Source organism: Mustela nigripes, chromosome 16 (assembly GCF_022355385.1).
Source record: "Mustela nigripes isolate SB6536 chromosome 16, MUSNIG.SB6536, whole genome shotgun sequence".
Taxonomy (NCBI): Eukaryota; Metazoa; Chordata; class Mammalia; order Carnivora; family Mustelidae; genus Mustela; species Mustela nigripes.
Genome location: NC_081572.1, coordinates 57,768,012 through 57,795,710, shown reverse-complemented (window position 1 = coordinate 57,795,710; position 27,699 = coordinate 57,768,012). Strand labels below are relative to the sequence as shown.

General features: G+C 57.1%; 1 protein-coding gene across 2 annotated transcripts in view; it reads left to right on the top strand.

Moving 5' to 3' along the window:
• DNAH2 (dynein axonemal heavy chain 2) overlaps positions 1–27,699 on the top strand; it is an 81,104-nt gene that overhangs the window by 20,272 nt on the left and 33,133 nt on the right. The window contains exons 13-46 of one of the 2 annotated variants that reach the window (XM_059379815.1): positions 155–337; positions 1,105–1,319; positions 10,092–10,238; positions 10,996–11,152; positions 11,367–11,606; positions 11,875–12,063; positions 12,262–12,409; positions 12,815–13,007; positions 13,393–13,593; positions 13,684–13,840; positions 14,135–14,309; positions 14,707–14,870; positions 15,613–15,774; positions 15,882–15,985; positions 17,100–17,256; positions 17,393–17,475; positions 17,566–17,746; positions 18,097–18,235; positions 19,879–20,096; positions 20,356–20,457; positions 20,787–20,912; positions 21,205–21,315; positions 21,548–21,736; positions 22,044–22,147; positions 22,252–22,441; positions 22,975–23,155; positions 23,601–23,728; positions 23,994–24,146; positions 24,442–24,567; positions 25,305–25,523; positions 25,685–25,802; positions 25,966–26,102; positions 26,559–26,696; positions 26,786–26,944. In XM_059379815.1, coding sequence (XP_059235798.1) covers positions 155–337; positions 1,105–1,319; positions 10,092–10,238; positions 10,996–11,152; positions 11,367–11,606; positions 11,875–12,063; positions 12,262–12,409; positions 12,815–13,007; positions 13,393–13,593; positions 13,684–13,840; positions 14,135–14,309; positions 14,707–14,870; positions 15,613–15,774; positions 15,882–15,985; positions 17,100–17,256; positions 17,393–17,475; positions 17,566–17,746; positions 18,097–18,235; positions 19,879–20,096; positions 20,356–20,457; positions 20,787–20,912; positions 21,205–21,315; positions 21,548–21,736; positions 22,044–22,147; positions 22,252–22,441; positions 22,975–23,155; positions 23,601–23,728; positions 23,994–24,146; positions 24,442–24,567; positions 25,305–25,523; positions 25,685–25,802; positions 25,966–26,102; positions 26,559–26,696; positions 26,786–26,944 — 5,394 coding nt within the window. Of the gene's footprint in view, positions 1–154; positions 338–1,104; positions 1,320–1,366; positions 1,635–10,091; positions 10,239–10,995; positions 11,153–11,366; positions 11,607–11,874; positions 12,064–12,261; positions 12,410–12,814; positions 13,008–13,392; positions 13,594–13,683; positions 13,841–14,134; positions 14,310–14,706; positions 14,871–15,612; positions 15,775–15,881; positions 15,986–17,099; positions 17,257–17,392; positions 17,476–17,565; positions 17,747–18,096; positions 18,236–19,878; positions 20,097–20,355; positions 20,458–20,786; positions 20,913–21,204; positions 21,316–21,547; positions 21,737–22,043; positions 22,148–22,251; positions 22,442–22,974; positions 23,156–23,600; positions 23,729–23,993; positions 24,147–24,441; positions 24,568–25,304; positions 25,524–25,684; positions 25,803–25,965; positions 26,103–26,558; positions 26,697–26,785; positions 26,945–27,699 lie in introns of those variants that run through there. The other variant, XM_059379814.1, reaches the window with a different exon arrangement.

The following is a 27,699-nucleotide window of genomic DNA, read 5'->3' as shown; positions in this document are numbered from 1 at the left end:
CCCACACCCCCTGTGCGCCCTTCAGTCCCAGCCCCCTGCGTGCCCTTCCCCACTTCTTCTGCTCCCCACGTGTCCCTGTCCTGATGGCTAGGGACTGGCCTGGGGAGGAGGTGGGACCCTCAGGCCCCGTGGTCAGGCTCCTCCCCTTCCTCAGGCCATCAAGCGCACTTACGACAAGAAGGCGGTGGATCTCTACATGCTGTTCAACAGCGAGCTGGCCCTGGTGAACAGGGAGCTGAGCAAGAAGTGGCTGTACCTGGAGCCCTACAGGGCCCAGTACTCGGGGCAGGCATACTGGATGCGGATCCTACGGCATCGCATCGACAGGGTCATGAACGTGAGCGCTCGGGGAGCCCGTGGAGGTTGTGCACTGTGCCACAGGCCCGCAGGGGTGGGGCGTGGGGGGACCCCCCCGGAGTTTCCCCAAGAGTCTTCCTGAGGGGCCGGGGGAGGGGAGCACCAGTGCCGGGGAGAGGGGGCCACTGCTTCCGAGGCTCATGATGGCACGTGTGGTTGGCAGACACGGGTCCTTGCAAGCATTGGCCATCGAGGTGGGGAGGAGGAGTAGGGTCGGCCTCCAGGAAACTGGGCCACCAAGAGGAGTACGTACAAGCCCATGATCCAGAGAGCTGGACAGGCCCCGCGAGGGCCTTGTCCTGCTACAAGAACCGCACAAGGAAACAGGAGAAAATGCCCCTGAAAGGCCTTTTGGGGAATGTAGTTCGCAGGCTACCGAGGGGCCTGGTGTTGTGTAATTGGTTTTGGGTGAGAATAAGGGGTCTTCCCAGTGTCTGAGCTTGGACCGTGGTGACCAAGGGCTCATACTGGATTTCAGCCTCGTCCCTCTCCAACCCTCACATCCTGTAACATCCTTTCTTTGCCAACTTTTGCTGAGCTGAACCTCTGCTTCCTTTCATGCTGTGACTCTGTCTCTCTCGTGCCCCAGTGTCCTCTCACACTGCTGTGTGGCCCCGCGACCCCCCCCGAGTGGTCAGAGCGGGCCTCCCTGGCGAGCCGCAGGCCTGGTGGGTGCGTGGTGTGGGAGACCGGACAGCGAGGGACGGTGGCTCGTGGGCTCCGGCCACCTATTGTCCCTCCCCTCAGTGTCTTTCCAGTGCCCACTTCCTGCCTCACATCGGAAGTGGAGAGGAGAGTGCGCACACTTACCAGCAGATGGTTCAGGCCATCGACGAACTGGTCCGGAAAACCTTCCAAGACTGGACGCTAACGCTGGACAAGGACTGCATCCGGCGGCTGGACACGCCGCTGTTACGAGTCAGCCAGGAGAAGCCGGGCATGCTGGATGTCAACTTTGACAAGTATGAGACCCAGTGGGACTCCTTGCCCCGTTGAGTGTGTCCCCCGCTCATCCCAGAGCACAACTGCTGTCTCTTGGTTCCACGTGCCTGCCATTCTGGTTTCCAACTCTCGTGGGCCGCAGCAGAACACCACTGCCACTGACCTCTGATTCCTCCGCCCTTGGTTCTCCAAAGTAACCCATCCCAGGGACCCACCAGCCCCGTGATGTAGGTGTGCGGCCACTAGATGGCCTCGGCGGCCCAGCTAAGTCACCCTGGCCACAGGCGAGGACCCCGCAGGGTTGGCGGGTTATGCTGTCTCCCACAGCTTTCCAGGTAGGACATTTTCAGGTTCTAGTCCCTTACTGCGTGACTGATTCCCGTATTTGCACCGGGAGGGCCTTCCCTACGCTGGGACCTGAGGTAGGCGCTGGGACTGTGTGGATGGCAGAGCCCTGGCCCTCGGCCGTGCTTCCGCGAGCTGTGAGAAGCAGAAGAGAAAACGAAGGAAGGCGCTCTGTAAGACATCTGTCTACAGAGATTGCACGCCGTCTGGTGACAGTTTTTCCTAATTGGAAGGAAATCACTTTCCACTTGATTGCTTTTGGCTCTCCGTCGTCATCAGCCGGGCCCTGGAAGACGAGCTGCCTCCCGGGCTCCCGGGTTTGTCGTGTTGGCTTTGACTCTTAGGCCTTCTTGATCTGCTGGGCCCGGGAAGGAGGGGCTTTGCTAGAAAAGGCCTGGGGGGAAATGGAGGCCAGGGGACAGGGGGCGCCAGGGCGGGAGGACACGTCATGGTTGGGGGACCGGGATGCGGGAGCAGTGCCGCGTGTCAGGGGAGGCGGAGGCCTTTGTGAGAAAGACAGAGACGTTGGAGGCGGAGATCCATCCTTGGCCGGGCCGCGTGTTAGAGAGCAGCCCTGACAAGGCCCGTGTGTTCTGGAGGGATGACCAAGGTGCAGCCTATCCCAATGGCTCCATAAGTCAACACTCTGAGTTTGAGGGGACAGAAGACGAGGCCGGTATTACCCTCGCTGGGACATTGTGCAAGACACACTGTCCCACGGAGCAGGGTGCTCCCCAAGGTGCTGTGCTTGGAGTGACCCCAGGACAGACAGACGGATGGACGCACTTGTAGTGACACTGACATGAATGTGCACAGCCCAGAAGCTGCCTTGTTCCTCTGGAATCAGAGGGTTGTATCCCAGCGACAGAACGGTTAGCACTATTGGTCTGCATTTACATCTTAAGTTGAGAGGAGACAGGGGTCCAGCAAGAGGCGAAGCATGTCAGCCTCAGTGTCAGCCGCCGGCGGGCTGAGAGGTGGCCTGGGGCGGCCGTGCCTCCTCCCAGTCCTTGGGGCTGTCTGAACCCTGGGGTCCTCAGGCCTCACCGTGTGACCTCGGGCTGCTGTGGAATTCCTCTAAGCCCAGTTTCCTTATCCTTATCCTTTTTTATCAAAAGATCCTTCTCTGAGCTTGTCACGAGGCACCATAGCATGTGTGGAAGTCCTCACGCAGCCCCAACAGTCCACAAACCTGATTTCCCTCCAAAGGAATTGCCTCGAAAAGCTGTGGGAACAAAAGAACGTTTCCAGCAGATTTAGCAAGGTGATAGGGTCGCTCTGTAAATGCTCTGCATCATCTTTTTTTTTTTTAATTTTAAAAAGATTTTATTTATTTATTTGACAGATAGAGATCACAAGTAGGCAGGGCAGCAGGCAGAGAGAGAGAGGGAAGCAGGCTCCCCGCTGAGCAGAGAGGATCCTGGGATCATGACCTGAGCCGAAGGCAGAGGCTTTAACCCACTGAGCCACCCAGGCACCCCTGTATCATCATTAAAAAAAATAATAATGGTAATTTTTACAACAGTTTAACCTTTAACAAAGGGTGATCTAAGGCCCATGTTACAGAACTCTGAAGTTACACCGGGTAGAGAGGGGACAGTCGGGCTCCCCGGCTGTGACTCAGTTTCTCTCCAAGGAGTCTGTGTCACTAGTTTCTTGGGGAACCTAGTCCAGCAACAGGCGTGGATAGCTACAGAAATAGCATGCCACGTACACTGTGCATCCAAAGTGTTTTCACAATGATTAATTTCCCATCATACAAGTATGGGCGGTTTTAGAAAACTTGCAAAACACAGGAAAGAGAAGAAAGTCTCCCCAACGAGGGACGCCTGGGTGGCTCAGTTGGTTAAGCAGCTTCATACATTTTTTTGTCTTTGATTTAAAAAAAAAAACAAAAAAAGCCTTTGCTGGGTATTTTAAAATTTAAATTAAAAATAGTGCCTGCTCACTGTAAAAAAAAAAAAAAAGGACGTGGACGTATACACAGGAAACAGTGAAACTCCAGCACCCGTCCCGCTCCCTGGAGGTCCTGTGGCTTGCAGAGAACCCAGACTACCTGCCATGCACAGGATGGGAGCACGCTGTAACCCGGACTATCGCAACTGGCTTTTTTCACAGTCACCAGGACGTGCGTGTGGAGGAGGGGCGGGCCCCCTTCTGTGCAGGCAGAAGGAAGGCCGTGGTGGCTTCCGTGGTGTCTGCTGTGCTGTGGTTTGTGCTGTGGCTCAGTCCACTCCAAACCAATGGACTTATAAGGGTTGCACATGTCTGCACGGCTCCTAAGTATTCTGTCCCGGAGGATGTCCAGCGCGGGCTGCTTTGACCTTGTGCCCCCTCCCTGCATTGTGGCGCGTTTGCCCGACGTTGGGGCAGGATGCCCGTGGAGCTTTAAGAGGCGTAGGAGACTTTGCCCATCAAGGAGCACGTGAAATAACTTGACACACCGGTTGCATAATCTTTACAGCACAGCCTAACAAGGCAGCTCTGGGCCAAATATTTATGGCCCGGGTTTAAGCGAAACCCAAATAATGGCCAGACGCTTGTTGCAAGGGAGTGTTTCTGTCCCTCCGGGGTTGTTTACTAGAAGGATCTGCTGTAAGCTTCTTTACATTTTTGTGGTTTCAAGATAAGGCTGCCTCTGCCCAGTAAATTCTGTATGGGGAAGGGAAAAACAAAACAAAACAAAACAAAAAACCCAACCCATGATCCCAGGGCAGGACTCTGCCAAGCCTGGGCTCATCCCACCCGTAGAGAGAAATCCAAGAGCGTCCTGTGTACAAAGTGCTACCGGGGAGGTGCTGATGGCTTTATCAGCTGACTCTTCTGTGCTGGGCTCAGGGGTCTTGATAACATCTCGAAATATGCTTGCTTTTCAAGTGTCCTGAGTGTTCTCTGAATTACCCGACTCCCCCTGAGTTTGGAGCCTTCCGGGCCCTTAGAGAGTCTGTTTTATCTCACAAGGGGCTTTCTTATCCCACCTTCTATCCCAAACATTGGGGCTCTGAAGTCCCAATGGGTCTTTACCACGTTCCATGGCCAGACCGGCTTCACCGACTGCCTGTAGGGCAAATGTGTTCCAGATGTCATCTCTTCCCTGGCCGAGGACAGCCGTGTGGTCCCTGTGTCCCACACCACCTTGTGCTACCATGCGTCCCCCGCCCCCAGCAGGAGAGGGGACATGGGGACGGACGCCTGTCGGTCTTCTGTCTGTAGGGCCTGCACTCCCTCCTTGTCGCCCACCCATATAGGGGCTCTCTCTGTGGGGTCAGTTCACTCCAGACTGTCCTCCTAAACTCCGTGGGCTTCCCTTTCCTGCCTCTGTGGCCCAACCACGGCTCTGAGGATCAATGAGGAAACACCTTACAAAATAATTTCCCAGGCTGATTTGTATTTTTTTTTAAGATTATTTATTTATTTATTTGACAGAGAGAGATGACAAGCAGGCAGAGAGGCAGGCAGAAAGAGAGGAGGAAGCAGGCTCCCTGCTGAGCAGAGAGCCCAATGCGGGGCTCGATCCCAGGACCCCGAGGTCATGACCTGAGTCGAAGGCAGCGGCTTAACCCACTGAGCCACCCAGGCGCCCCTGATTTGGTTTTTTTTAAAGGAAACTTTATTTGTTGGGGCGCCTGGGTGGCTCGTGCGCCCGGCTCTTGACTTTAGCTCGGGTCATGATCTCAGTGATGCAAGATCAAGTCCCGAGTCGGGTCCCGCGCTCAGCAGAATCCACTGCTCTACCTCTGCTTCTGCCTGTGCCCGTGCTCGCTTGCTCCCTCCCTCTCTCAAATAAATAAGTCTTTAAAAAAAGAGTTTTCATCTGTCAGTAAAATAAAATGTGCATTCAGGACATTAATTGACACACTTCTGGCCCCATAAGAGCCACAACCCTGTGGAAAGAGTTCCTCACAGGATGTTTGAGTTCAGCTCAACATCAAGACTGTGTCATCCAAGTCCATCTTGTCGGCCAACACGTTAAAATCTGATGACAGGCCTTCAGTTACTTTGCAGATCTGTCCAAAATGACCAAATGAAGAGACATTTGAGTGGGGTGCTGGGGAGCACACTTGCCCACGTGGGCTGGCCCTGGTGCTGGTCAGGGAGACTGGTTCGGGGCCTCTAGTCTGAAGAAATGCTCAGACCCTACTCTCCGGCAGGTATAGCTCTCACACCAGGTTTGGGGTTAAGTCCATATCTAGGTTAACGTGACCTTGTTAGTCTCGTTTGCAGCTGGACGGAGGGATTTCCTGGTGATGCTTTTTTCCTTGGCTTGTCTGATGTTTGCTGTTTTCAGGACCGATAATCTCCTTGTTATTTTTTTATTTTTTTTTTTTTTTTTAAGATTTTATTTATTTATTTGACAGAGAGAGAGATCACAAGTCGGCGGAGAGTCAGGCAGAGAGAGAGAGAGAGAGAAGCAGGCTCCCGCTGAGCAAGGAGCCCGATGCGGGGCTCGATCCCAGGACACCGAGATCATGACCTGAGCCGAAGGCAGCGGCTTAATCCACTGAGCCACCCAGGCGCCCCTCTCCTTGTTATTTTTGTTAGCACAGTTTGCTGACGTTAATTCTCCCAGACCCATCACGTTTGTCCTCACTCTCTGACTGGCTTCCTGTTTTTCTTAGAGCTATCCCCTGCTTGAACTCCCTTTCCTCCTGAGTCAGTAGGACTGCTTGGTTTCAAGGCCTGCTATGAAGGAGTCAGCCTGGAACTGTCCCCTGCACCTGGAGCTTCCTTTGTCTTCCTCTTTCTTGGGTTAGGCCCTCATTTTGGTGGAGTGTATTTCTCAGTAGCTTTCCCAGAAATGGTACGTGGCAGGGAAATCTTTTGAGTTCTCATGTGATTGGCCATTGTTGTCTTCTGCCCTCCCCTTGTTGGACATTTGACTGGATTTGGAATCCTAGGGTGAAAGTAATTTTCCCTGGCTTTGGCCTTTCTCTCTCTTTGGAGATATCCTTCCACGTCTGGTAATGCACTGTTCACTCACGTGTGAGAGAGGCCTGTTCACTTGAAAATAATCTCCCTCACTGGGATTTTCCTCTCCAGGGAAGGTGAAGTTATGACCCTTTGCAACACCTCAAATGTGAGATCATTTCTTCTTCTGTTATTTCAGCCGTTGCCTGTAGATCAGACACAGAATGTTCTGGAATTTTCTTCTCATTGTGCTTCCAAGTAGCATTTCAGTAATATTCAGAACACGGACTTTCGTGAGAACACCTCCAGATTGTGGGGGCTTTGGGCTGTGATAAAAAAGTACACTTTCCTTTAAAAAAAATAAAAGAAAAGAAGAAAAAAAGACAAAAGAAAAAGAACAATAAAAAAACACACCAATTTTACAAATCATCTGATTTTTTTAATTAAGCCTTTAAAAAAATATTGAAAATATTCTATATTTTCTTCTGGCATTTCATGATTTTATTCGTTACGTATAGATGTCTGATCTATTTGAAACTTAGTTTGATGTAGGGAGAGAGCTGCACATGCGGCTGGGTTGTGTGTTTTAATCCCAGATGGCTAGCCCGCTGACCCGATCTCATTTATATAACATAACAAATTCCCACGGAGAGTTGTGTCTATTTTGGGATTCGCTTTTCTGCGCTGGTATGTCTGTCTGTTCATGTGAAGGAACCAAACTGCTTCAATTATTGACCTCATTCCTCTCCCTTTGCCGAGGTTTGGGAGGATATTTTTAATATTTACTTCCCATAAGAACTTTGGAATCAATCTGTTTAGTGCCCAAAATAGTTCTGTTCCTATTTTTATGGGAATAAGGATTGGGTTAAATTTATAGGTTAACTGAAGAAGAATGAACATCTTTAAGGTTTGAGTCTTTCTACCCAAAAATAACACTTTTTCTTTCAATGTATTTAAATCCGTATAAAATGTCTATAAGTCATTTTTCCACATACATTGACCAATGAGCAAGAGATGTCATTATATATATATATATGTATATATATATATATATTTATATATATATAAACACATCTATAAATTTGCATGCAAATGTTATACATAAACATCACTTGTTAATTGGTTAATTTGGGTATTTTATTTTTATGGTTTTAATGGTCATGGATCTCTTTTCCTCCCTAAGAATGTTTAACTGGTTACTGGTTTTTATATTGGAAACTAGTTCTGCGTTCTGGCCTTGCTTGAGAGATCAGACGCCACAGTGGGCACGCTCCCACACATGGTGGCAATTCCCCGGTCCTTCGCTCTTTGGGACAGGTGGAAAGAGCCGCTCATTCTCTATCAACTTTAGGCCAATATCCAGTTGCCATTTCGCATCGCACTAGGGTCACAGGTTCCTTGAAGAAAGCGGAGTTTCCAAACTTGGCTTTGCCTCTAAAAGTCCAAGGAGGTGGTAGTGGGACACTAGGTTCAGAAGCACACAAGCCTCACAATGCAAGGCAGAGAAGAGGGGAACTATGGAGCGCGTCCCGGGCAGGCAGGGCAGGGAGCTTTCCAGGGTGAGAGGATGGAAGGTCAGGCCTGAGGAGGCCTGTAGGGCTTGGGGACAAGGTGTCCTGGGGAGACTTGACAAGGGCAGTTGTGGAGGTGAAGGGGGCAGCTCTCAGGTGACAGAGGAGTTTGTGATGACAGCTCTGCATGGAAGGTACGTGGTCGATGGGAGTGCGGGGCACAGGGCCCAGGGGTCAAAGAGTCCTGGGGGGTTGGGTTTGGTTTGTTTTTTTCAAGATGGTAGAACCTTGGCCTTCCTTGACTGTTAATGGGAGGAACTGCAGGCTGAGAACAGCTGGAGGGGCTACCATCTTCCGTTGTCAGGACACGGAGCCCTGGAGGAGGCCTTGGCCTTGGGTCGAGGGAGGGCCTCTTCTGTCCTAAATGGCAGAAGCTTTGGGTGGGACTCAAGTCCCCAGCCTTCTGGGTTTGACAGTAAGAAGTACGTGGAGTCTCCCTGGGGTGTAGGAGGTGGGCTTTTCGCAGAGACGAGGAGAGATGGGTCTGAGAGAGTGGGGAGGCGCTGCTGGCGGTGGCCAGGAGAACAGGACGGAGGGCAGCCTGGAGAACCCTCGGGGTGTTCATCGATGTGGCTCCGCCCTGCTGGGTCCCCTGCGTGGGCACACAGGGCGGGTGTGTGGCAGCAGACTGAGCCAGGTTGGGGTTCCGCCAAGTGGCTTACGCCAAGGAGCCGGTGAGGAGTGGTGGGAGGGCCGCAGAAGTGACAGATGGCAGGGTTCAGGAGCAGGGGGGTCTAAGGCGTCCGATTCCTACGGTACTCCCTCTAAGAGAGGAACAAGAAACAGCTGAGATCCGTTTTAATACTCAACCCATGCCACCCTGCGTACAATCCTTCCAACATGTGATAAATATAAAGATTACTACTGGGGAGTTTTCTGGGTTTTTGTTTTTTTTTTTTTTTCATGCAAATTCCTCTGCCTTCCATCTCTGCGTCTTTTTCTCTGCCTTCTGAGAGATTTCTGTCGATTTCATTGTTAACGGGCTTGTTTGTTCGTTAATGTCTCTCCTCTAACTTCCAAGAGCTCTTCTGAGTTTTGGGTCACAACGCTCCTTTTTCGCCGGGTCTTCCTTGGTGCGGACGGCCTCCTTTCTGCATGGCCCGTCCCCTCGTCTCTCCTTGCGTTTGCTTTTCTTCTCTTTGGTTTTGGCTCCTGCCTTCTGTGCTCGGAAGGACAGAGACCGATGTTTTGTGATCCTTGGTCGTCCATCTTCAAGGGCAGGAAGATGGAAAGTGGACCCAAAACTCTGCTGAGCAGGTCGTGGGGCTCGTCAGCTGGGGGCTGCTTCCAGGGGACCCCTGTGGTGACTGGCCTTGAGGCTCACCCCTCAGGCTGGCCAGAGGCCACGGAAAGCGGTCCTCCGGGCCTCGTTCTGGAGGGTGTTGGTCCAGCTGCCCGAGCCCGGTCAGTAGCTGGGAAAAGAAGCCTGGGGGTGTCTTAACATTCAGTGTGCGCGTGACCCTAAATGTCCCTTTCTCTTAGTACACCCCCTCCTTCAGCCGGGCCTGGTGTCCCCAGTCCAAGACCCTCCGTCGGTCTGTCTCTGTACGTTTCTCCGGACAAGAAGCTTTTCATCTTCTGCTGGGGTGACAAGGGCACTTGCTTAAGTGTGCAGAGTGGGGGTGGGCACAGGTGGGGTGCTGTTTCCACAACCTTCCCTCCTGAGACACTCGGAGCTGCCAGCCTGGGCCTCAGAGAGCCCCACGGCGCGGATGGAGTGGCCTCTCAGCGGTCTCTGTCCCCAGCTGAGGATGTCCGCTCTGCTCCTTGCCCCTGGGCCCCTCCACTCCCTGTCGGCCTCCGAGGGCTCATGCCCTAAACACACAGCACCCCACTCCCTGCTGTTGTGGCGGTTTGGCAACCTTCTTTACCGGGACGTTCTGCTTCATTTCTCATCTGTGTCTGTGCCTGGGGCCGCAGCCAGGCCCTCCAGCAGTCCCATGAGTGGCCTCGCTCTTTCTCCCCGAGGTCCCTGCTGATTCTCTTCGTGGAGATCGACTACTGGGAGCGGCTGCTCTTTGAGACGCCCCACTACGTGACGAATGTGGCGGAGCGCGCCGAGGACCTGCGCGTTCTCCGGGAGAACCTGCTGCTTGTGGCCCGAGACTACAACCGGTGAGGCCATGGCCCTCTGCGTGGCCTTCTGCGCGCCTTCCGGGTTCCTCGGTGTCTTATCTGTCCCATGATGTCGCCTGTTTCCTGCAGGATCTCTCCTTTATGTCTGACCATCTCAAAAAATGCTTTCTCCTCCTCTCTCGCACAGCCCTGTGGTTTTTCCTGTCCCTTGCACTTCTGTCTTCTAGCTTCAGGGTAGAGAGCCAAAACACCACTGCCAGGTCCCCTCCAGCCCACAAGGCACTGGAGCCACGCAGACTGTGGGCCGGGTCACTTCTCTAGGAACACACAGTGAGAGGGGGCATTAGGATTGCGGAAAGCATCAGCAGTCCTGAACCAGGGCCCCCTGCCTGGAGCCCTTGGTTATTATCTCTGCACCGAGGCTCTGCTCTGGGTTGGGTGCCGGTCTCAGCCCAGGTGAAGTCCACTGGTGGAGCTCACGGTCTCGTCTGGGCGTCTAGAACGACACCATCCGATATGGCGGCCCCCAGTTGCATGTGTCTATGTCTTTTTTAATTACTTACTTGGAATTATGTGAAATCTTACAGCTGAGTCACTCATGGGCACAGGCCACATTTCTGGTGCGGCACAGCCACACGTGGTTGGTGTGTGACCAGCACAAAGTGCAGAGTGTTTCTGCCACAGGCAGAAGCGAAACCTTCTTCAGAAAGCTCCAGATGGCCCCACCGAGTTTCCTGGCATGGGGGGTGGCCTGCAGAGCTTGTCCCAGCTGCTGCCGTTCCCCTGTCCTACACAGGATCATCGCCATGCTGTCCCTCGACGAGCAGGCCCTCTTCAAAGAGCGCATCCGATTCCTGGATAAGAAGATCCATCCTGGACTCAAGAAGCTGCACTGGGCCTTGAAGGGGCCCAGTGCCTTCTTCATCACGGAGTGCCGCATACATGCCAGCAAGGTGCGTCCTAGGCACTTGACTCGGCTTACCTGAGGGCCGATGCATGGACGGTCCGTACAGAGACCAGGGAGTTTGGGAAGGACACGAAGCGTGTCCGCGTGTGTTATCGTTGACGTCAGCAGCTCTGGCTGGAGCACAGGTGGGAGGCGAGCAGGGAGCCCAGAGGGTGTCTTCCCAAGCTGAGGCCCCTCCCGGGCGTGTGGGCCGCCTCCAGGTGCAGGCCATCGTGAATGAGTTCAAGGCCTCCACTCTGACCATCGGCTGGCGAGCGCAGGAGATCTCCGAGACGCTGCTGGTGCGCATCAGTGGCAAACGGGTGTACCGGGACCTGGAGTTTGAGGAGGACCAGCGGGAGCACCGCGCGGCTGTGCTGCAGAAGCTACAGCACCTGCACCAGGACGTGGTGGCCATCATGACCAACTCCTACGAGGTCTTCAAGAATGACAGCCTGGAGGTGCGGCTCCTGGGGCCCCGCTCTGTGGCTTCGTGAGGCCCCCCAACCCCGCCTGTGGTCATCAGAACTTTCTCTTGGTTCTTCCCCTCCATCCTCTGGGGAGCGCTTCTCAGACGTCCTGCTGTCATCTTGGGCTCACCCGACCTTTAGTCCCTCAAACCTTCCTTCGGGGCTCTGCGTCCCATCTCTCTCTTTCACCGGCTTCCTCCCCCCCACCCCCCCACCAGTGCTGTCTCTCCTGAGGCCCCCCTTCCGCCCGCACCCCCAGATCCAGCAGCAGTGGATGCTGTACACGGTCCGGCTGGACCGCATGCTGGAGGACGCTCTGCGTCTCAATGTGAAGTGGTCGCTGCTGGAGCTGTCCAAGGCCATCAACGGGGACGGGAAGACCACACCCAACCCCCTCTTCCGAGTCCTGGTCACTTTGCAGAACGATGCACAGGGAGGTGTGGCGCAGGTAGGGACCTTAACTCCTGATGTTCCCAAACTGTCCTGCTCTCCTTTCCGTTTCCCTCCGTCCTTAAACTTGGTCGTTAGCCTTGACTTCATCCTACGGGCTCCGGGGCTCCCTTAGGGGTCCAGTCCTCTCAGTCCCGGGGCCAGTCTCCTCCATGGCCATGCTGAAGCCCTCTCCGCTGTGTCCCCGCGCCCCCAGGTGGAGTTCTCACCCACTCTCCAGACTCTGGCAGGCGTGGTCAACGACATTGGCCACCACCTCTTCTCCACCATCTCTGTCTTCCGCCACCTCCCCGAGATTCTCATCAGGAGCAAGTTTCATCGTGACCCCATCCACGTCATCGTGGGTGAGTGTGCGGTGGGGAGGGCACTGGGCTCCAGGGCCATCAGAGACTTCGGGATGGGCCAGGGCTGTCTCCAGACATGGGGGCCGGTCGTCTCCATGATGCTGGGAAGGCCAGGTGGGGGGCCAGATAGGGGAAGGGAGTAAGCGTGGCGGGGAGAGTGGATGGCAGGTGACTCACGCTCAAGGTGTTAGGGACTGAGGTGGCAGATGTCGAAGGACAGTTTGGGGCAGGGGTAGGATAGGAGGCACCCATCTCAGTCCTCGCCCCCTCTGCTTTCAGTGCTGACGGCTGAGCTGCATTTCTTTGGGGAAGTGGTGTTGGAGAGGAGGGGTTGGGAGCTGGGGGTCGGGGCCCAGGCTGGAGCTTGCTGAGAGTGAGTAACAAGCATCGTGCCGGCTCTTGAAGAGCGAGACGAGGACATCAGGAAGATCCAGGCCCAGATCAGCAGCGGCATGACCAACAACGCGACCCTGCTGCAGAACTACCTCAAGACCTGGGATCTGTACCGGGAGATCTGGGAGATCAACAAGGACTCATTCATTCGCCGCTACCAGCGCCTCAACCCCCCCGTCTCTTCGTTCGATGCCGACATTGCCCGGTAAGGTGTGAAGGTGGACAGACCACGTTCCTCTCTCTCCAGCCTTATGATGTGGGTTCTGTTGTTACCGCCACGTTGTAGGTGAGAGCTCGGGACCAGAACAGTTTCGATAACCTGAGGTCACAGAGCTGGGGGGCAGCAGTGGGTACTCAGATCTGTGCGTCCCTAAAGCCTCGAATGCCAGCCCAGGGGGTCTGCCTGCTGTCTCGTGGGCAGGGGTTGGGGAAACGATAGGATCCCAGCTGTGGGGCTGGGACAGCCCCGGAGCGGAGGAGCACCGCCGTCTGGGGTGGGAGTGCTGGGCACCAGAGCTTGAACTCGCGACGGGGCAGCGGGCTCGGCTGCCGAGGGACAGCCGCCCTAGTGGGGACCCGGGCCCTTACAGCTACACGGAGGTGGCCAACAACGTGCAGAAAGAGGAGACGGTGCTCAACATCCAGTTCGTGCTGCTGGACTGCTCCCACCTCAAGTTCTCGCTCGTGCAGCACTGCAACGAGTGGCAGAACAAGTTCACAACCCTGCTCAAGGAGATGGCGGCCCGGCACCTCCTGGAGCTCCACACCTACCTGCGGGAGAATGGGGAGAAGTACGGGCTCCCCTGGCGGTGGGTGGGGGCAGGAGGGCGGCCCGGGGTCCTGCCCGCTCACCCACTGGCCTGCTCTCCGCCTGCCCTCAGAATCAGCCGCCCTCCCCAGACGCTGGAGGAGCTAGGGGTCAGTTTGCAACTCATGGAGACCCTGCAGCACGACCTACCCAACCTAGAGACCCAGATCCCCCCCATACACGAGCAGTTCACCATTCTGGAGAAGTACGAGGTGCCGGTTCAGGAAAACGTGAGTTCCCGCGGCGGGCCATCCACAGGGTCTGGCCCGTGGCTGCAGCGGCTGATCCCGCCGTGGTAGGTCCTGGGCCGCCCTGAGGGACGGCAGGGGAGTGAGCTGGGCCAAAGGCACGAGATCCCAAGGCCTTGGAGAACCAGAGAACTCAGCTGACAGTTTGGGTCGGGTTCTGGGTTTCTGGTAGGCTCTTAAGACTGCTGTCCATAGGGTCAGAAATGAGGTCCTAAGAGCATGGCGGGGGCTGGATCTCCTGCTCGTGCGTCACCGTGCCCTCCTGGATGTCCTCAGGTTCTGGAGATGCTGGACAGTCTCAATGGGGAGTGGGTTGTCTTCCAACAAATCCTGTTGGACAGTGAGCAAATGCTGAAGAAACACAAGGAGAAATTCAAGACAGGCCTCATCCACTCAGCAGACGACTTCAAGAAGAAAGCGCATAACCTCCTGGAAGACTTTGAATCCAAAGGTAGCCGCTCCCAAGCTCCTCCCTGGACCTCTGCTCTGACCCAGGGTCTCAAAGCCTTGGTCCCTGGGAGGCGGGGACAAGGGTGAGCGGGGAAGGATGCTGCTTGGAGATGGGGACGGAGGCCTAACGCTTCTGGCCGCACTGCCCAGCTCAGGGCATTTCTAGTTTTTCTAGATTTTCTAGAATTTCTAGATCTCTAGATTCTAGATTTAGAATCTCGCACCACGTGTAGGAGTTTTCACTAAAGCAAACCGTCATCCTTGCCATGCATTCGCTTGTCTCTTTCCCTTCCCGACCCTGCCGGGTGAGGGGAAAAGGGAGATCTGCCCCCAAGGGGGTAGGAGAGCCATGACGGTCCTTCCTGGGGACGAAGGCCTTCACCTGGGACTTCCTGCAGGCCCCTTCACCAGTAGCGTGGGGCACCAGGCAGCCCTGGAACAGATCGCGCACATGCGGGCCACGCTGAACGCCATGCGGGAAGAGGAAAATAGTCTCCGCTCCAACCTGGGCATCTTCAAGATTGAGCAGCCGGCCTCCAAGGACCTGCAGAACCTGGAGAAGGTGGGGTGCTGGGCCAGGCCTCACGCTGGGCAGGGGTGGGGGTGGCGGGCAGGGGCCTGGGGAATGAGAGCCAGACCAGGAAGATGGGAACGCCAGGACCTTTAAAAAAAAATGGAGGTAAAATCCAGGTAACAGCGTAAGTGATTTAAAGCAAACCGTCCAGCGGCATCTGGTACATTCATGATTCACAATAAAGTCAACCCCTCTGGCTCCAGAAGCCTTCCACAGCCCGGACGGAAGCCTGCGCCCTCTCCCCTCAGCCCCCGTCAACCTCTGGTCTATCTTCTGTCTGTGGATTTACCTGTCCCGTGCACTCCCTACCGATGACTTGGTGGCTCGGAACGATGTTTCCCAGGCTCTAGTGCGTGTTGGCTGGGGTGCTTCCTTATGTGCACGGCAGGCTGGTTCCCACCTTCTAGCAGTCTCACTGCCAGCACCGTGACACGCTTGAGCCCCAGTGTATGGGCGGGGGAGTGGCGGCAGCTCTCCCATGAGCGTGTGTGGGGCCACCAGGCTCCCTTCCCCTGTGGCCCCCACATCCTCCTGGGCGTCTCCCCCCCCCCATGCCTTTTCTGGGCCTGGTGGTCCTGCTGGGTGCAAAGGAGGCCAGAAGGAGCCATGAGCTGGGGAGGCAGCCCTCCTCTGTGAGTCCTGGCAGGGAGCAGGAGGAGCAGGGCCGGGGGTGGGGGCGGGGAGGGGTGTTGCCCTCACTCACTACTTCTTCCCGCTCTTGGCCCCAAAGGAGCTGGAGGTCCTGCAGCAGGTGTGGGAGATCACCCGGGACTGGGAGGAGAACTGGAGCCAGTGGAAGACCGGCCGCTTCCTGATGCTGCAGACGGAGGCCATGGAGGCCATGGCGCACGGGCTGTTCCGCCGGCTCACCAGGCTGGCCAAGGAGTACAAGGTGCTGGGCCGGCGGGGTTGGCGGGGGACGGCAAGGCAAGCCCACGGAGGAAGGGGACGGTGCGGGGACACTGGGCGGGGCTGCTGACGCCTCCCGGGTCTGCCCAGGACCGCAACTGGGAAATCATCGAGAGCACGCGTGCCAAAATCGAGCAGTTCAAGAGGACGATGCCGCTCATCTCGGACCTGCGCAACCCGGCCCTGAGACAGAGGTGAGGCCGCTGCGCGCTCCTCGGGGCCGGCCCCTGGGCCCTGGCCACCTGGGCCTTGCACTGTCCCCTTCCCGTGTCCACCCACAAACATGCGTCCCGGGGAAGCCGCACTCTGCTCTGTCACCGCTCAGCTTAGTGTCTTCTGTCTACAAAAGGTTTTATTCTTTTTTTAAAAACAGATTTTATTTATTTTATGTTTTGGGGGGCCGAGGGAGGGGGGGAAATATCAAGTAGACTCCGCCCTGAGCTCGGAGACTGACACGGGGCTTAATCTCAGGACCCTGAGATCACAATCTGAGCCCCAAACCAAGAGTCGGACATTTAACTGACTGAGCCACCCCAGGCGCCCCAAAAGGTTTTATTCTGATTTCGCCAAAAGTATCACCTCCTTCCTTCCTGGTCTGCACTTCTGGGCTTTGCCTAAGAAGACCCCCCTGCCCCGAGTTCAACCAGCATTCTCTCCGTACTTCCCTCTAATACTCTAATTTTCTTCTGCAAGTTTACTCTCTCGATACACGTGGACTCTGCCACGTGGTGGGAGAGGAGGCCTTTGAAGCCGTGGAGGGCGTGATCCGCTCTTCTCTAAACGGTGTCATGGTCATGCATTCAGAAGGAAGGGATTTTACTTCTTTCGCGTTGCGTCCCGGATGGGGTTTCCGGCAGGTTCGCCCTCACGTGTCCCGTGGCTAAGGGTCACCTGACCACTTTGCCCGCTTCAGTTATCCGATCCCCGAGGCTCAGGTTCCTCGGGTACAGGGAACCCAGGGCTCCTCACTGATCATGGGCGTGTGAGTCGGATGAGCTCTGCCGGCCCTGGCGGCTGGCCCCATGCACAGTCTGTCCACCGGCGGCTGGCCCCATGCACAGTCTGTCCACCGTAGACCCGCAGCGGTCGGTCTGAACCCCCTCTCCAGAGTCAGCCCCTCCATCTCTGAACTCTCCACAGTGCCCGGGGGTGGGTGGCGTCTTAGGGCCTATTTAATGAATAATATTGATAGACATACAAACTCACTCTGTCCCAGTTGGGGAGAGGAAGCCTGCGGGTCGACGCCAACACTTACCAGTGCACCCTAGTGTCTGGCCTCATGGTCTGACCTTCTGTCCCTGGCTGCAGGCACTGGGATCAGGTCAGGGACGAGATCCAACGGGAATTTGATCAGGAATCTGAGAGCTTCACCTTGGAGCAGATCGTGGACCTCGGGATGGACCAGCACGTGGAGAAAATCGGGGAGATCTCTGCGTCAGCAACCAAAGAGCTGGCCATAGAGTTGGTGCGTCAGAGTCCCCTGCTGCCCCACCCCCCGCAACACCCCGGCCAGCTTTTCAGCATCCCATGGCCCCTCCCAAGTTGTGGTCCTTTTGGGGACTGAATACTGGATGGTTCTGTCCCCCGGTCTCTCTCCACAGGCATTACAGAACATTGCCAAGACTTGGAATGTGATCCAGCTGGACATTGTCCCCTATAAGGACAAGGGCCATCACCGACTCCGGTAGAGATGGCTTTGGGGAGCGGGGGGCGGCAGGCCCTCCCGAGGTCTGACAGACGGGATGGACTGGAATTTTGATGCTTTCCACCCCAGAGGCACAGAGGAGATATTCCAGGCCCTGGAAGATAACCAGGTGGCTTTGTCTACCATGAAGGCGTCCCGTTTCGTCAAGGCCTTTGAGAAGGAAGTGGACCACTGGGAGCGCTGCCTCTCCCTCATCCTGGAGGTTGTGGAGATGGTGCTGACAGTGCAGCGCCAGTGGATGTACCTAGAGGTCAGGACCCACTCTGGCTCCTTTCTCGGCGCAGGACCTACATCTCGGTCCTCTTCTCAGCCGTGTTTTCCCACCTCTCAAGTCCTCCTTCCTTCGGGCCTCGAGCATAATAGTGATGACCCGTCCCGGTCACTTCCCTCCTTGAAAGTCCTGTTTTCCTTCCGTTTCTCTTCTCAGACCCAGGGGTCTGGCCTCCCAACCCCAACTTTCCTTCCGGAACGTGGGCATTTTGCCCTTTGGTTCTGATGCCCCTTCTCTTCCACGTGGCTGCAGTTCCTGGTCTGGCAGTGGGGAGCAGAGCGTGGGGCGTCGTGAGAAACAGTGTCTCGCCCCACTTCTTGGCCCCCCAGAACATCTTCATCGGAGAGGACATCCGTAAGCAGCTTCCCAATGAGTCAGCCCTGTTTGACCAGGTCAACAGCAGCTGGAAGTCCATCATGGACCAGATGAGCAGGGACAGCAACGCTCTGCAGAGCACGCACCGCCCAGGTCTGTCGGCTCCGTGTGCTCTCGTCCCACGGGGGCTCGGTGGCCGCGCGAGGTCGTGGCCATGGGCTTCCTTTATCAAAGGACCATTGCGCCTGGCCCTCCCGCCATCACCATCGCCTCTTCTGAGCGTGAACAGTTCAGTGAACGAAACCCCACAAATCCACAAATACTCGGGAGGAGTAGAGGGTAGGAGGGTGGGGTGAGGGGGTGGGATGGAGACGTACACGGAGAAAGCCTGGTTGGCGGTGGGGGATTCCGGTAAAGAATCGGGAAGTGAGGTCTGGCGCCGGGCGCCGAGAGGGGGATCCTGAGGAGAAGAGCTCTGTCTGGGGGCGGTGCAGCCGACTTTTTTGTTTTGCCTTGGGCCAACTAATGGTTCCTCGTTTTCCCAAGAACCTTGGGGATATATGGTAAAAAGCCATTTTAATTATACTGATAAAACGTCTGCCGGAAGGTATGCAAAGTTGAGGGACAGCATACGTTTGCTAGAAAAAGCACTCGAGATCATTGGCAAAATTACATTTCGGAACACATTCTTTTTTTTTTTTTCACAGTGCAACAATAGTATATTAAATATTATAAATGAGAATATGCCAGGAAGACATTAATATGTTAAAATAGTATCAAAATCAGCTTTGCAGACATGAGATGTATATTACAGTGAACTTCATGAAAGGTAGCAATAGGATATATGAAATGAAAACTGATCTAGATTCCAAAGTACTTATACATATATACATATGCATATGTATTAGACATAAACATATACATATATACACTTGGAACACATTCTAAGCAAAGCCATCGAAATGCGCACCTGTTTGGGGAACACAGAAACCAAATCCGTCTCGCCCACGGCTACCGGGTCAGCACCCGGAGGCCCGGCGTCCTGTGGACTCTGTCCTTGAGGACACGAGGATCGTGTCAGATTCCAGGGCGTCCAGACTCTCCTCAGAAGCTAGAAGCTGGGGAAACAGGGGACTAAACCAGCACAACCAAGGTTGGGAGGACAATGAGATGATTGGGAACCTGTCACCGGGAGTCCACTATACGTGGTACCTCGGGCGGTTCTGAGGCGTATGGCGCTAGCTTCATACCCACAAGGTGGGGAGCACTTAGCAAGTGTAGTGGACCCACTGGTTCGTGGGTGAGCAGACTCTGCCTGTCCATGGTCTCTGTCCAGTGCTTTTTTTCCCTGCACCTCGGGGGACACTGGCACCTCCCGCCCGTGCTCGCAGCCCTCTTCCGGTGTGTGCACGTGACCTGTGTTTAAGAATTGCACATGTGGGGGCATGTGCGCAGAGCCGTCTCTCCCTCCCAGAAGCTCTTGGGGTGGCTGGCAGAGCTGCAGGAATGGGACCGTCTAGGACCAGAGGGAGGTGAGACGTTGTCATATTAGTGGAATCTTGTTCGGTGAACACATGTCGTACAAAACGTGCACCTGTGTGTGACGAGCCCTTGCGATGAACTAGGAAGAGACGGGTTAAGCATGGTAGAGTGATTTGGGGACACTTCTTGGCTTCCAGCCACTGTTAGGGCAAGATGTACCCCGACGTCCACAAGCCGGCACAGTGGGCGGAGTCACGCGCTCAGAGCCGCTCCGGTGAAGTGTCCTCAAGTGTCCTTGGCTGTCCTTTTCCCAGGCCTCCTGGACACGCTGACACAAATGAACACAGTTCTGGAGGACATTCAGAAGTCTCTGGACATGTACCTGGAGACCAAGCGCCACGTCTTCCCCCGCTTCTACTTCTTGTCCAACGATGACCTCCTGGAGATTCTGGGCCAGTCCCGCAACCCAGAGGCCGTGCAGCCGCACCTCAAAAAGTGCTTCGACAACATCAAATTGCTGAGAATGCAGAAGGTCAGCCGAGCTGGCTGGGCTGGGATGAAGGGTGGGGGGGACGGCAGTGTCAAGGGATTCGGGGACCTTGGAGGGGACCGTGGCCTCCCAGCAGGAGGGGGGCATGAATGCTTCTGGATTATCCAAGCAGAACTGCTCGGAGTTGGTAATATTGGGGTCAGGGGAGAGGAGCAGAGACTCCCCTTGAAGAGCCCAGGGGCCTCTAAGTGGCTTGGAGGGGTGGGCAGGCCAGACCTCTCCTAGCTCCCTGTTTTTGCAGGTTGGGGGACCCGGCAGCAAGTGGGAAGCCGTGGGAATGTTCTCGGGTGATGGCGAGTATGTTGACTTCCTCCACCCTGTCCTTCTGGAGGGGCCTGTGGAGGTGAGTAGTGGTGAGGGTCTAAGAGCCGAGCTCATTCTCCTTCCCCTCGGTAAGTGTGCTTGGCTCTGTGAGGGGAGAGCACCTCCATGAAGGGACTCTCCTACCGTCGCTGAACCCCCACCCTGTCCCCTGATGCTGAAAAGCAGACCGTCTGCCCCCTTGCCTCCACTTCCCTCTGGGACCTGAGCCAGCTGCCGCCCAGCTCCAGCTCATCCCCCGGGGCCCAAAGACCCAGAGACCTACTCCCGAAGCCCCTGCCCGCCAGGGACGCTCGTCTCTGGCCCTGAGGCCCAGCCATTCGGCCCTGTCCCCTCCTTCCCCCCTCCCAGTCCTGGCTTGGTGACGTGGAGCGGACCATGAGGGTCACTCTGCGGGACCTGCTCCGGAACTGTCGCCTGGCCCTCAAGAAGTTTCTTAACAAGAGGGACAAGTGGGTGAAGGAGTGGGCTGGCCAGGTAAGCCGGGGTTGGTAGAGACGAGGGAGCATGGAAGGGGTGAGAGGGAGCCGCAAAGGTTAGGACAGAATCGCGAGTGTCGCCAGACGCAGGTCTCTTGCCCCTGTTCTGGGCGAAGGCCTTGCTGCCCTGCAGGCTGAACCCTTTGCTCCTGTCCGTAGGCCCAAGCCCCACCTGCAGGGCAGAGCTAGCCCGCTGAGAGGGCACTGGCACCTGGGGCCAGGAAGAGGCTGAGCCTTGGGGGCTAGGCTTCGAGCCAGGCCTGAGGATGTAACCTCTGTGTGGGTCCCAGGTGGTGATCACGGCCAGTCAGATCCAGTGGACGGCCGACGTCACCAAGTGCCTGTTGACGGCGAAGGAGCGAGGAGACAAGAAAATCCTCAAGGTCCTGAAGAAGAAGCAGGTGGGGGGCCCTCCAAGTGTGCGGCGGGCCTGGGGGGCCTCGGAGGGACACGCTGGGGTCTGGGTCAGGGCCACGGCGATGGTGTTTTGTGGCGGAAGTCCTGCAAGGCAAATCTGGGGGGCCTGGAAGGGCTGGGGGTCTGGAGTTCCGGGGTGCTGGGATGGGCCCGGGGCTGGAAGCTGTGCTGGCCTCGCCCCCGCCCTGCTCTTCCCTGCCGCCCCCTGTCCCGCAGGTGTCGGTCCTGAACAAGTACTCGGAAGCCATCAGGGGGAGCCTGACCAAAATCATGCGGCTAAAAATCGTGGCGCTGGTGACCATAGAAGTCCATGCACGGGACGTGCTGGAGAAGCTGTACAAGGCCGGCCTCATGGACATCAGCTCCTTTGACTGGCTCAGCCAGCTGCGCTTTTACTGGGACAAGGTGCCCGGCCCACGCTGCCACCCACGCCCTCCCGGCGCCCCGGTCCCCGGGCCTGGTTTTGCTCTCGGCCCCGTCCCGTCTCCTGAGGCAGGACAGCTCACCGCGAGGGCAGCTGATCGGGCCCAGGAAGGCCGTGGGCATTTGTGTGGCCTGGATACCCCCTTCCGCGTGGGCTGTAGGCCCTTCCCTTCGCGGCCTGGACAGAACCCTGGTCTCGTAACTGCAGCCTCCCAGTCCCCCCCAACCTCCAACCCCCCAAGCTCCTCCTCCAAGCCCGTCTCTCCCTTCCTCTGCCCTGTTGCTCCAGGATCTGGACGACTGCTTGATCCGCCAGACCAACACACAGTTCCAGTACAGCTATGAGTACTTGGGGAACTCTGGCCGGCTGGTCATCACCCCGCTGACTGACAGGTGGCTGACGTGGTGACAGGGTGGTGGCCTGGGGAGCAGTAGCTGCTGGGCAGGGACGGGGGTGCTCGCAGGAGTCCGACTGGGGTCCTGCCCTCAATCCTCAGGTGTTACATGACCCTGACCACGGCCCTGCACCTGCACCGGGGGGGCTCCCCCAAAGGTCCGGCGGGCACGGGGAAGACGGAGACCGTCAAGGACCTGGGCAAGGCCCTCGGCATATACGTCATCGTGGTCAACTGCTCTGAGGGCCTAGACTACAAGTCCATGGGCAGGATGTACTCAGGCCTGGCCCAGGTCTGTCCCCCTGCCCTGCCACCCCCTCCTGGTCCCGGAAGGTCAGCTGAACCCCGGTCCGGTCCCCAGCTTTGTGTAGCATACAGCACTCCCTGCCCTCAGTGTTCACGACTGTGGAAACCCCTGCACCTCCCCGAGCTCCGCTCGAGTTCATTTTTGCTTGTTTGAAGACTTAGGAGATGACGTAAGGGCTCAACGAGGTCATGCATGTGTACATACCCGTCCCGGGCACAGGCCTCGGGGCTCACCAGTTCCCTCCCCAGGGTCTCTTCCCAGTGCACGCTGGCTCCAGCCATCCCTGAGGTTGTCCCTGTGGTTGTTCTGTTGGCTGGAAAGCTTTGGGCTAGGACTGCCCCTGGGGTTCCCTGCACCTCCGCCCCCCGCTGCCCAGACAGCACTTGAGCTCTAGAGACGGCCACACCTGCCGGGGCATGTCAGGCGGGGCTGCCAACCCCGGCCTGGCCCCTCAGGGCTCTCTGCTAGAGGGGACGGTGCTTCTCTGGCCCCCCAAAACTCTGCCCCTCCCACCACAGACCGGCGCCTGGGGCTGCTTTGACGAGTTTAACCGCATCAACATAGAGGTGCTGTCCGTGGTGGCCCAGCAGATCCTGTCCATCCTGTCCGCCCTGGCCGCCAGCCTCACCCGCTTCTACTTCGAGGGCTTTGAAATAAACCTGGTGTGGTCCTGTGGGATCTTCATCACCATGAACCCGGGTACGGGGACAGGCGTGTCCAGGGCAGCTTGCTGTTAGCCCGCTCCCCTTTCCAGGCCAGCGGGTTCAGCCCAAGGGGAGGGCGGTGAAAGACAAAGCCTGGAGAGGGAAGGACAAACACCCAGCCTTCTGGGAGAAGGGGGGGGGTCTTGCTGTAACCTCTGTGTGTCTGTACATGCCCCCCGTCCTTTGGGGTACTCTGCTGTCCTCTCTGGCTGGGCCGGCCCCAGGTCCTGGTGTGTCTGCCATCCTGTGTGCAGGCACGGGGACTCTCGCCAGCACGCAGGGCCCGGGCTGTGTCATTACCGTTCCCCAGGAACGGCTGGGGGAAGGGTCTGTGGGGAGACCAGGAAAGGGTGAACTGGGGTTGGGGAAAACGGGGCTGCGAATGGGCAAGGGTCTTCGGGGACTGGTCTGGGTTCTACATGGACGGCGCTGTCCTACAGGCTATGCCGGCCGCACAGAGCTGCCAGACAACCTGAAATCCATGTTCCGGCCCATCGCCATGGTGGTGCCCGATTCCACTCTCATCGCCGAGATCATCCTCTTTGGGGAGGGCTTTGGCAATTGCAAGGTATGTCGCTAACGCTCTGACGTCCCTTCCGGGATGAGTCCCCGGACAGAGGCACCTCCGAGGGAGGCAGGCTGCGGTCACGAGGGTGTGGAGCCCCCCCCGCCCCGGGAGGTCCCCAATCTGCGGCAGCACCATTCCCAAAGTCTTCTGTTAAGACTCTCCCCAGAGCCTGGCCTGGCCTGCTGGAGGCCTGGGGCCCCACTGTGTGCCTCTGTCACTGTCCCCGCGTGAGGGCGCAGTTTCCTCCTCGGTTTTCCTTCCCCAGATTCTGGCCAAGAAGGTGTACACGCTGTACTCACTGGCCGTGCAGCAGCTGTCCCGACAGGACCACTACGACTTTGGCCTGCGTGCCCTCACCTCCCTCCTGCGCTACGCGGGCAGGAAGCGTCGCGTGCAGCCGGACATGTCTGACGAAGAGGTAGATTGTGACACAGCCCTTGGGCTCCGACCTCCAGGGTCTCTGGTCCTACCCGCCTGCACTGACACTTTCCAGCTCCTCTCCCCAGACTGGGATCCCCACCCCGCAGCCCATCCCCTGTGTCATCTGTCCCCTGTGTAGTCTGTCCCCTGCATCACCTGTCCCCTGCGTCGCCTCGCTCGGCCATCTGCACTGTTCTTGCCCCCTGCCGCTCAACCCTTTGGACAGGAAGGGGGGCCAAGAGAGCGCCCAGGGCCCCCTCCTCAGGCCAGAGGCCCCCTCGTTTCCTGGCCAGGTTTTGCTGCTCTCAATGAGAGACATGAACATCGCCAAGCTCACTTCTGTCGACGTACCGCTCTTCAATGCCATCGTGCAAGACCTGTTCCCCAACGTCGAGCTGCCCACCATTGACTATGGCAAGGTGCTTGCCCTCGCCCCTCCCGCCGACCTCACCTGTGCACTTGTGGACGTGGCGCTTGGCTTCCGGGCCTCGTCCTGCTGTCCACGGGCTGTGGCTGTTTGCGGGTCCGCTGCCCTCTCTGGGCCTCCTTGTCTACGGAATGACCTAGACCTATTTAGACACTCCACTCTCTGGCCGCATCCCCCACCCCCGGCGTGGCTGGCCCTTGCCTCTCTGGTGCCCTCAGAGCCCTTCCTGCCTTTTTTATACCCACCGGCCCCTGCTGCTGTGTCAGAGCAGTGGCATAGAAGGGGTGGACAGGAGGATTCTAGGAAGTTCTAGAAATTCTAGAAAATTCTATAGGAATTTTCTTCTCTGGGGGAGTGGTGGTTCAGATACCCAGAATGAGCCTTCTCCCTTGAAACCCGTAAAACGTTAGCTAAAAATATGTCTTTGCAAATACATCGCTAGAGAGAAAAGGAGAATTCTTGGGCCGGTGGTGGGGGGGCGTGAAAGCAGAGAAATCACAGGATAGTCTGCCGAGGAAAGCACCCTCATCGCGCCCACTTAGCAGATGAGGACACTGAGGCCCAGAGCAGTCCCTGCCTCAGGGTCCCTGCCTGGCTGACGCCAGAGCCCAGCCTCACAGCTCTGCAGCGGCCAGCGGGTTCCTGAGGGAGCGATGGCCGGAGTGGGGGGGCCCGGGGTGCCACGGCGGCGGGGCTTACAGGCCTCCTGCCGTCTGTTGCCCCTCTCAGCTGCGGGACACCATCGAGCAGGAGATCCGCGACATGGGCCTGCAGAGCACACCATTCACCCTCACCAAGGTCATCCAGCTGTACGAGACCAAAAACTCACGCCACTCCACCATGATCGTGGGCTGCACAGGCAGCGGCAAGACCACCTCATGGCGTATCCTCCAGGCCTCCCTGTCCTCGCTGTGCCGTGCCGGAGAGCCCAACTTCAACATGGTCAGGGTGCGTTCGGGGACGGGGACATGCCTGCCAGAGACCAGGGCGCAGGTGGGCAGGGCTCGGGCCCAAGGGCACCAGGGAGAGACTGGAGACCGAGAGCAAGTCCGGACATCTGGGAATGGGGCTGACCTGGGTATAAACTGAGACCTCTGTGTCCCTTTTAGGAGTTCCCCTTGAACCCGAAGGCGTTGTCCCTGGGGGAGCTGTATGGGGAGTATGACCTCAACACGAACGAGTGGACAGACGGCATCCTGTCCAGCGTCATGCGGACGGCATGTGCAGGTGCCCGCGACACGGGGAGGGAACCCCAGCAGTCCAGGGGTGGAAAGACCCCACTTGGGAGGAAAATGCCGGGCCAGAATGTACTCGCCTCTCTGAGGAGTGGAGGATGAGGGGTGGTCCGGGGAGGCGGTTTTAGCTTCCTGCCCGTCCTCCTCCTACCAAGACGAGAAGCCGGATGAGAAGTGGATCCTTTTCGATGGCCCTGTGGACACGCTGTGGATTGAGAGCATGAACTCAGTCATGGACGACAACAAAGTCCTGACCCTCATCAATGGGGAGCGCATCGCAATGCCTGAGCAGGTGCGACCCTGCGGGGAGGGGCAGGGAGGGGGGCCAGGGAGCCCAGACGAGGAGCTCCAGTGGGAGAGGTGAGGAGGAGGGCGCTGGATTCAGGGAGACCTGTGTCCAAGGGAAGAAGGCCAGGTAAACGGTGGGCATGGGGAGGAGCATCCAGAAGGGAAGCCCTGTGCTCAGGAGTCAGCCTTCCCCCTCTGCCTGACCAGGATTCATGGGCTGCGACACCCACCCTTTCTCATCCACTCAGTGCGAGCCAGAGGGGGGTTTTGGGGAAGCTTCACCTCTAATAAGCCCTAAATTCTTTGTCAAAAGCAAGTCCTTTGTAGACCTCTGTCCTGGCGTGTTGTGCCATGCTCAGTGCTCGGATAAAGGCACTTGGGGGACATCGGGGGCTGTGAGTTTCTCCCCGCGGAGGCTGGGTGACGGGAAAGATGGAGCCCCCACTGAGTGTCTCCCCAGGTGTCCCTCCTGTTCGAAGTGGAGAACTTGGCCGTGGCGTCTCCCGCCACCGTGTCCCGCTGCGGGATGGTCTACACCGACTACACCGACCTGGGCTGGAAGCCCTACGTGCAGTCCTGGCTGGAGAAGAGGCCGAAGGTACGGGAAGGAGTGGGGGGACGGGGGAGCAGCCACGGGGCCCTGGGGCGGGCGGAGCGCAGAGGCAGAGCCCGTTGTCTGGACTCCAGGCGGAGATAGAGCCTCTGCAGCGCATGTTCGAGAAATTCATTAGCAAGATGCTGGCCTTCAAGAAGGACTACTGCGCCGAGCTGGTGGCTGTCCCGGAGTACAGCGGCATCATCTCCCTCTGCAAGCTCTACTCCGCCCTGGCCACGCCGGAGAATGGGGTGAGGCTGGCCGCGGGGCGCGGGGGTGGGACGGGCTGCGGCCTTGCGGGGACAGCCTGAGCGCAGCCGTGTGTCCGAGACCCTGTTTGAACCCGGGTGTGAGTGCAGGGGGACCCCGAGGGGAGGTCTCATGGACCACGGAGCCGTGCAGGCACATGTCCACGCGAGGCGGGATGCCAGACTCAGGACTCCCGGTCGCTTACGGCACACGGCAAAGCCTCGCGCTCATTTCCTACCATCGTTTGGGACCTGAGGGTGGTTCGCTTGGTTCCTCATTTCTCCATCCTTTAGAAAAATACCTATTAAATTTTGGTACATGGGAGGGTTTAGGATACCATTTCTGCTGGAAGGAGCTCTTCATCTAATCTGATGACGGGGTTTTGGAAATTTTCAGGTTGAGCCTTTGGCTCAGGTCATAATCCTGGTTTCCTGGGATCAAGTCCCATGTCATCAGGCTCCCTGCTCGGCGGGGGGCCTGCTTCTCCCTCTGCCCCCATCCCTCTGCTTGTGGGCATGCACTCTCAAATAAATAAATAAATAAAATCTTTTAAAAAAATTAAGAAAAAAGGAAATTTGCAGATTGGTTGGTACTTAAGAAAAATGTTGTTCAGTTTAGAATTGTGGAGTGAGGGCGCCTGGGTGGCTCAGTGGGTTAAGCCACTGCCTTCGGCTCAGGTCATGATCTCAGGGTCCCGGGATCGAGTCCCGCATCTGGCTCTCTGCTCAGCAGGGAGCCTGCTTCCTCCTCTCTCTCA